General features: G+C 39.9%; 1 protein-coding gene and 1 long non-coding RNA gene across 4 annotated transcripts in view; one reads left to right on the top strand and one right to left on the bottom strand.

Moving 5' to 3' along the window:
• Nucleotides 1-2,346: 2,346 nt before the first annotated feature.
• Nucleotides 2,347-4,639, top strand: LOC106516968 (uncharacterized). 2 transcript variants are annotated; one of them, XR_001310143.1, is made up of 3 exons: nt 2,347-2,425; nt 2,722-2,925; nt 3,789-4,639. It is a non-coding gene; the product is annotated as an uncharacterized LOC106516968 (long non-coding RNA). The 2 variants fall into 2 exon arrangements; XR_001310142.1 differs by lacking the exon at nt 2,347-2,425 and having other exon boundaries at nt 2,463-2,925.
• A 1,118-nt stretch (nt 4,640-5,757) lies between these two features.
• diaph1 (diaphanous related formin 1) overlaps nt 5,758-9,132 on the bottom strand; it is a 117,534-nt gene continuing 114,159 nt past the window's right edge. For both annotated transcript variants that reach the window (XM_014007291.1, XM_014007299.1), the window contains one exon: nt 5,758-7,764. In XM_014007291.1, coding sequence (XP_013862745.1) covers nt 7,580-7,764 — 185 coding nt within the window. In that variant the 3' untranslated portion in view covers nt 5,758-7,579. The remainder of the gene's footprint in view (nt 7,765-9,132) is intronic.

Raw genomic sequence — 9,132 nt, 5'->3', positions numbered from 1 at the left:
TCTCTCTCTCTCTCTCTCTCTCTCTCTCTCTCTCTCTCTCTCTCTCATCTTTTCTTTACTCTACATTTTTTTAAATCAGAGCTCAAAACTCTTTATTTTGCCAAAATTTGTCTATTTTTAACCCATCAGGAGTATTTTTCCTGCACCTGTCCCTTTTGTCTAACCCAAATGCTCCTCTAAATAAGATTAAATATTTCTTTTTTCTTCTGTTGTTCAATCTTTTCCTCATTTCATGACCTCTCTGGGCTCAGTKGAGGTCCCTGTCTTGTCTGTGTGCATAAAGATCAAATATTCATGCGTCCGATCCRCATGGCGCAACAGCAGATGATGTCGGCGGGCGAAAAAAAAAATTAAATAAAAAAAGACTTCCAGTTTCCAAGGCAACCGCCTCCATCCTCATCCCTCCCCTCTTCATGCAGGAGGAGAGATGCCAACATCACGGGGAGTCGATCGCCAGAAGACAAGACATGATGAAAGACAAAAAAGAGGAGGACRCAGAGTGTTTTTGTACTCTCGTGTCCGCCCACTTTAAACACAAAGAAGCAGCTGAGACCATAAGCTGCTTACTATAATGCAGCTTCACAAAGGCGTAATGTGTCTCTTTCCCTCACGTCCTGTATGAATGTCTGGACCCTTTTCCTCCACTGACATTTGCTCAAACTCTTTTAAAAAATGGGTCCAGCATGAGCACACAGCTTCAACTAACCTGAAGTCTGTTTGTTTGTCTGCTGMTTTGTTCATTTCTTGTCTCTGATCCATCATCACATCCTGCCTGTCTGAGCATCACTGCTGCAGACCTGTTCAGCTGCAGCTTTACGTGCTCACATCTGTGTTCCCCCGCTGCTGATGTGGGTCATCTCCAGTCCTCCTCTTTGTTTTCATTTCATACGTTTCCTCCAGCACCACCACCACCCCGTACCGTCAGGAAACTGAGCAGGAGAGCCCCCCCTTTGAAAACAGCAGGGACATGTATTTAACAGAGCATGTTTTAGGAAAAGACACAGATAAGATGGAGTAAAGAAGACAGGAACGTGGAAGACAAGTGGAGGATGTGAAAAAGGGATTAGCGAGGAAGAAAAGGGAAAGGTTAGGAAAACAAACAGTGGGAGAGAGAAAAAGTCAGGCTGTGGTGCTGATATTTGTCTGCAGGAGGTAACGGTAACCATGGTTACCGGTCAAAAGGAATTATGTCATACCTCTAACAAAGAATATTTTGCCATTTTTAACAGCAGTTTTATTCATTCTTCATGTTTAGGAAAAAAAGAACAAATAACTTGGTTTATGTATTCTGTTCAGTTTCATTGTTTAGTCATTTTAAAGGAATCTTATTGTGAAAAATCACTCAACGTTCCCCTCAAAGCAAAATCTCTCCCCTTCCCTGTTTAGATAAACCAGAAAGGTCTTTCTAAATAAGCTGGCAAGTTTGATGAAATGTTACATTTTAGGCTAAAAAGCTATCCTTTTAAATAAGCTGAAAAACATACAAGAGTGCTGCCGTCTCAACACTACTTTATAAACCTTTAGATCACATTTTTATTCTGATTGAATTCAGTGTTTGTAAACAGATTTTACNAACATACAAGAGTGCTGCCGTCTCAACACTACTTTATAAACCTTTAGATCACATTTTTATTCTGATTGAATTCAGTGTTTGTAAACAGATTTTACTTATATCACACTTTTGTATCCAACCAGGATACTCAAAGAGCTTCACACGATTTGTGACATCCTTTAACTAGTGATGTTCTCAGCATACTACAATCTGACACCTAGCGATAAAATAATTTTTGCTGCTAAATTACCAGTAGTTATACATCTGAATGACCTAACTGTTATTATAAACATATTGCAGCTCATGTGGAAGTATTTAGCTTTAATTGTCACCTTTCGAGCCAATGTGTAACGCATTATATTGTAAACCTGACAGCTGTTTCTGCAGGCTTATAAAACAGAGTCCACGTGAACAGGTGTGAAAATGACACCTTTAGCTCATCAGTCCTGTGTGAAATAAATCTTTGTACACCAAGGTCATTCAATTGTCCATCTACAACAGGTAAGATGTTTATTGTTTGTTACCTTCCACAAAATCTCACTTCACCATGAATAAGTTGTAGATAAGCATGAAACCAGTAAAAATACCTTGAAGCATGCACGCTTCGTCGTGTAGATTCATCCAGACATAACCACACTTAGTATGATTCTTGTCCACTTCTCTGACTTCCTCTTTGTTGACCTCTAAACGTCAGTGCAGATCTTTGCCCCCTACCCCAAACGGAGACARGCCCAAATTTTCTCACAGGACGTGTGTGTGTGTGTGCAACATATATACCATACTCACACATTTACCATCCTAAGAGGAGGTCAGACCGCTGCAGGCTCAGCTGATGTAGGTCGATCGACTGATGACTCCCTGACCTCCATCCATGTGAGTGGACAGGAGGGGGGTGCACACACACACACACACACACACACCTTTAATAAGCTTAAACTCTCATTTGGATCATTTCTGTTACAACCTGATGTGAGCATGAATGCAAACAAGGAAAAAAATATTAATAGGTCAGAGGGTCAAATTCTTGTGGTTAGAGCATGGCTGCTCAGTAACAGCTTTGTGGGTTAAAACTCCATGTGAGTTTACTGCACCATTTCTTTTTTACATCAACTTTTTTCATCTCTTAAAGATCGTCTGTTCATTTTAAACCAGCGTTTGTCTCTTCCCAGCAACACCCCCCTCCGAAAAAGCTGAACCCTTTCCCGATGGAGAACAGAGGAGCTCTGTGATATTCAGATCTGGAGGGAAGAGAAGCAGATCTACATCATGATTACTGTGACTGTCACTTCACAAACCACAGACCTTCAGCATCACCACATCTCTGCTGCAGCAAATGCCTTCAGGAACGGTTTCTCACTCTGACATTGTGAATTGTTAGTCACTGAAAGTTCCTTTTATTACAGCATGTCAGGAAGAATACACTGAATGTGTTCTCAGCACAAAGGTCATTTTGTTTTGGAGCACATCTGTTTCTTCTTCTTGTATTTGAGTAAACACACAATCCAGGAGCAGGTGAAGGACAAACTGAATGAATGATGGTATTCTGGTGGAAATGAGTGAACATCTAAGAGAACATCTCTGTTTAGTAAACAGATCAGCAGAATGAAATAAAGACAAGTCAGAGTCAGGTGGACAGTTTCCTGCATGTTTTATGATGCTTCAGGGGGACGACTGATGGAGATGTCACTCACCGGTGAGGCCACGGTCAATCAGTTACCTCTCCCTGACCCGTGTTAATTATCTGTTAATTGTGTGTCACAGGGAGGCTGTTGTACAAGCAGCCGAGTAATTTGATCACATTGAAATCATGAAGATATAATGACTGCAGGGAGAGGGGCTTGAAGAACAAACACGGGTGGGATGTTCCTTTTAGGCAAATTCAAAATAAAGCAGATGATTGCAAAAAAATGTATTTTTTCCCATCAACAAACTCTCTTATTAGAGTTTAAATGAGTAAATTTTTCTCTTCAAGCAGCAGGAATGTTGAAAAATGTCCAATCTAAACACTGCTTTTAGAAATGGAGGCCGAGGGAGAGAGAGAGGGGGGGAGAAAAAGGTGAGCTGTGCAGCCAAGTTCAAAGATAAACACGTTTTGTTTCAGAGCCAGGGGCATGGTGATGCTAACAGCAGCCGAAGAAATGCAAACACACAGAAGAGGGGTCAGGGGACGCAAAGCAGGAGAGGATACAGAAAGTAAAAGATGTTCTGTTATATTTCTTTTTTTTTTCCTTCACAGCTGAGGTCACATTTCTCCCAACGCCTGCTCCCTCCTCCTCCTCCAGGAGGGGTGGCAGAGATGCTCAGAGCTTTGCTACCTGGAGACCGACAGCCTCCCTCCTCCAGCCAATCAGAGGCTGTGGAAAACAGCCTCCTGCTCCACAATTGGTCCAGCGCAGCCGGAGCCCACTCCATCGATGGCCGAGTCATTGTGTCGTCTGGCACTGCCAAAGCCAATTATACTGGCCCCCCCTTGTCCTTTGTCCTGATCTCTTTTCTCCAATAAACCCTCCTTATATGGGAGCTCTGAAACACACACAGACTGACACACGCATACAAATCTGTCCCCCCGACTCCCCAGAATGTCAGGAGGGGAGTCTGGGAATCAGGAGGACATGAAACTCATAATAATGAGACATTAGTTGAAATGTAACCACGACTGACAACAAGACCACCAAAACTCATTTCTGTCTATAAGTTTAACAATGCTAAAGATAAAAACAGTGTGTGTGTTCACAACAGGATTTCAAATTTACAGGGCAGCTTTAAAATCTAAAATGTAAGCTTTGTGTAGCTGTGTCACAGGTTTTTACACAAACACACACTAAACAGAGTCACAAGAAGGTGTAACAAAACACCCAGGTACAAACCCTGACACACACACACACACACACAGAGGAACACACCTGTAGGCTGAGTCTACTCAAACATGCAAATCTAAAACAAACCCTGCAAAGAGGAAGTGTACACAGGAGGCAAAAGTCCAGAAAACACACACACGCACACACACCTTTTCAGGCAGCTTATTGTTTTAAGTGAATTAAAAACTGCATTTTCTTTTTTTTATCCAAATATAATTTTTATGTCACACCGGCTGATTCTTTTCCCATCTTTCATTTGTATTTCTTTTAGAAGACCTCCTGTTATTGATTTTAGTCATTTAGTGTTTGAAGAAAGATGCTCCTTGAAAAACACACTGAATTCTAAATGAGAAACAGTGTACGTATAATCACATCCTGACTGGGGAAAAGAAGAAAACTTACTGTAAAAAATGTTAATATATTGAGTCTACCTTTAAACAAATCAATACAGCTAACTTGTGTAATTTTACATTTTAACATATGCAATTATATTTCATACTTTGTGTATTCTTTCAGGATGTGTTTTTGTAAAGGACCTGCAGATCCAGAAGTACAGCTCACCTAACAAAAATACAAATATAAAGCTTCTATGAAGCAGTGTTTTCAAAAGTTTGTAACTATTTTTCCTTTTAAATATAACATTTGTTTTAAAAATGTATTTTGTAATTAGGTGGATTTTAAAAAGATTAACTTAAAAAAATTAGGAAAGCTTGTTTAAAAATGGGGTCAGAACAGACTTAGTGACAAGAGAAAAAGAAGACAAAAAAAAAGAAAGTTTGTGTTTTTCAAAGTGGAGGCTGCAGAAAGCTGGAAGGACAATAAAAAGTTTTTTAAAAAGTATTGTATATTCTTTTTATATTTAAGAACCCTTAACAGGCTTTTAATTTCTTTTGTTTCGATATCGTCAACAGTTTGATGAAAAGTCGGCAATTTGATAGTGTTTAAAACAAGCAGACGGTAATACGGTTAGTGGGGCCAAAGCACAAGAGAGTTTGGGAACCCTTRAACTAAAGTCTTCCATGTCTTGGCGAGCCAGACAAAAGTCACCAGTGGGCAGCATTTGGCCCGCGGGCCTTGATTTTGACACGTGAGCCATGGAAAATTCTTGGATYTCTCTGTAAAAATATGCAGCTCTACTGTTTACTCATTCTTCTGGTTTTAAAATGACTGAACCACGGAGTGCAGCGAGCGGCTGGTGTTTTACTGCACCAAGTGTTTACATGAGACTGAGAAAAATTACAAACCATGACTTTGATTTGACACAAAAATGATTCTAAAAGAACTGGATGAGACCAGATATGTTCAGAGTTCTGCAAAAAAAAAACAACAAAGAATCAGATCAAGAAAATTACTTAAAGACATTTTAATAGTTCAGTGTAACAAACAACATATTTGTGCATTAATCTGTCTGCAAAAAGCAATCTGAAGAAAAATACAATAAAAATAATCAAAAAAGTCATATAGAACACAATTTATATATATAAAAAAGAAAAAAAGATTACTGGAAGAAAGGAATGACTCAAACCGATAGGAAAAAAAAATTCCAGTGATGTTTCAATAATTATCATCATCAAACTTCCAGCATTGGTTGAAACAATCACCTGGTGCAGTTTTACCTGAAAAAGCAACAAAATAGCTATTTTCTGTTTAAATACAGTGACGATGTGATTTTGTGCAGGCGCAGCAGTTTAACCGGTAAATCTTTCAACAATATCAGTGTTCCTAGCATTAAAAAAACAAAACAAAAAAAAAAACCACATGATGTGAGCAAAGATTTCTATACATGTGCTGCAATGAATTTTGTATTAAGGAGCTCGAGTGCCACTTTTTCAGAGAAAAAAAAAGATATATTTATAGGAGAGGAAAGATCAGTGCTGTTATGACATTCAATCGCATAAGCAGCACTGATGGGTTGGAGCTAAAATCCACGTCCTGAGTCAGGCTGGGCGTCGGAGTCGGGCTGGGTTTGCATTGTAGGAACGTGACATCACCTCTGAGGCTTCCTGTCAGGTTTTACACCACAGCATCATGGCAACATGTATGCTGATGGCTGCTGAATACAAACAGAAGTGAGGCCAGACATTCAGACGATCTCTGTAGTTCAGTGGGAGGAATTGTGGGTGTGCGCGCGCGCGCACACACACACACACACACACACACACACACACACACTTGTCTCAGCAGTTTCTGGGCCGTTTTCCAGTGAGCAAGATTCTTAGCAAAAAAAAGTATAATTTCTGACAGCCTGGCTGGTACAGTAATTACAGAGGGCAACCCATACACACACACAAAGAGACACGTACTTTGTGCACCCAAAACTAAAAATAGGCAGCTCTCACACAAAAAACACAGGCATGTAAACTACTCAGACTACATGTTTGCAGCAAAGCAAAATTCTTTTGGTTTCTATCCAACTCTACTTTCAGGAAGAGCTTATTGCAAGAATTATGTTCAGGAATGAAAGCCTGTTTTCCAGATATAAATGCAGAGGAGCGCTAACACAACTTCAACAAGTTCATGTAAAGCCTCCGCCAAAACTAATAAAAAATAAAATAAAATTAAACTGATGCATGCACACCCCTACAACCCAGATGATGAGTGCTGTTCAGAAAACCCAAACCTGTAACCAGCATCAACTACACCTGGACACCTTTAAGTGAAATGATAAGGCTGATCATCTATCACTTGGCACTTTTCTCTTTCCTATTACAGCAAAAAATAAAATAAAAAGATCACAGTGATATACAGTATCTCAAATAATTACAAAGCAATAATCAATTAAAAGATTTAATCATGAAGAACTAAATGGACATGGGTGGAACGTCCAGAAAGCAATCTGAACTACATGTGGAATGTGTCCAACGTTCCCTGGGTAACTTTTAGTAATGGGGGGTGGGGGGGGTGTACTCTTTCTGAGGAAGTCTTTCAATGTTTAAGATTTCCTGTGAAAAATGACAGGTGATATGTGACGAAGAACAAAACATTTCAACATGTTGGTGCAAGTAAGATAAATCTTTCTGATGTTGGTAAACATTTTAGGGGTGAAGGCTGGGGATCAAGTTCTGCTTTTCACCAACTCAAGAAAAAAAAAAGGCCCCCTAAAAATGTTTTTTTAATTAAATGTCAAATAGATGTTGGCTCCTGAATCACTGAATGTGTGAATGAAAGCCTAGTTGGAGCGAGAGGCAGCAATATCCAGCAGCTCCTCTAAAGATTCTGCTCCTTCCAGTGTGGGCTCCTCCTTTTGAGACTTTGCCTTTTTTGCGGGGATCTTACTGGACGAAGGCGCGTCTTCCTGCATCAGCTCTTTGGCCAGGATGTTGGTCACGGCTTGACCGGCTCGTCGGTGGTTAGCTTAGAAAGGAAGAAAAAGAAACAAAGTAAGAAAAACCATGAGACCACAGGAAACTTGCTCATTTAAACAGGAGATTAAACAAGTCGGTGGGACAAAACCTGCAATGGTTCAACACTTTTCACTGCAAATATTAGGTTTTAGTTACACAACAGCCACAAGGTAGAACACACTTCTAAGAATGGACAAAACCTACTAAGTTTATTCACCACTTTTTTTACACAGTCAAGCAGATACCATTTTTATTCCTACAAGCACTGCTTCAAGGGGATGAGTCATATGAATGTGTGCTCATAGATTAGTATACAGTATTTAGAGCAACTTGCTACTGATGTCAGATTAGCMTTTAAAGGATTTTTTTAAAGGATGGGATGAAAAGAAAACAGAGCAGAAGAGGCAAACGGAGAAGAGGAAGTGGGACTGTTTAGTTAAAGGAACAGGAATGGAAAGCAAGGAGCAGCACAGAGGGGAGACATCATGCCGTGTAGGATGATTCACACAGTGAGAAGATTAAAGACRGAGGGATGAATGAAAAAGAGACAAACATGATGGACTGAGTCAGAGGGAATAAGCCYCGGAGAATTACGACAGGTGGCAGGAAGAAGTCGTAAAAACTGTAGCGCACAGAGTGATGGTTGGAGCCCTGAGGATGCTGACGTTCTGATTCTTCTACCTGCTTACTCCTACACACACACACACACACACCCTTATCGCTCACTCCTTTCCTTTGCTGCTCCATACTCTCCTGCGTAGGAGGACAGCTGTACAGCGGCAGCCATTTTGAGCTATATAGGTCAGTGGGAGATTGTGTTTGCTCCTACTTTATGGCTCACGTATGTTCAGAACTCTTTGCTCCTCTAACAAACAACAGTATTAAACCAGGACATGTTTGTTAGGAAACAATAACATCAGTCCAGTTTAATAAAAAATAAAACAGACATGCAAATAAAGCATGAGAACACAACACACCAAGACTCAGCGCAGGGCTTTGTCATGCAAAAATCACACGTAAAAAAAAAATAATAATAATAAAACCCAAACACAAATATTACCAAGCAGGTTTCCAGAATTAGTTGTGACAGAGACACAACTGAGTCTACAAAAAAACAAAAAAAAGGAGAAAATACATTTTCTGCATTCAAGATCAGCTGAGTTATCACATAAACCAAACTTTGGCACCGATCTCTCCCTCAGTCTATTTTTGTCCCTCGCAAACCTCGTTCTCATAAACTTGCTAATTAGAAATTATGCAAATGACCCAAAAAACCAGGAGAAAGATTGTGTGTGTATGTATGCGTGTGTGTGTGTGTGGTGGGGTTTTCTATGTGTGTATTTAAAGTCACAGCAACAATTAAAGCAACAACACAAAT

Source organism: Austrofundulus limnaeus, unplaced genomic scaffold (assembly GCF_001266775.1).
Source record: "Austrofundulus limnaeus strain Quisiro unplaced genomic scaffold, Austrofundulus_limnaeus-1.0 Scaffold1, whole genome shotgun sequence".
Taxonomy (NCBI): Eukaryota; Metazoa; Chordata; class Actinopteri; order Cyprinodontiformes; family Rivulidae; genus Austrofundulus; species Austrofundulus limnaeus.
The sequence above is the reverse complement of the archived record's forward strand: the minus strand, read 5'-3'. Positions and strand labels throughout refer to the sequence as shown.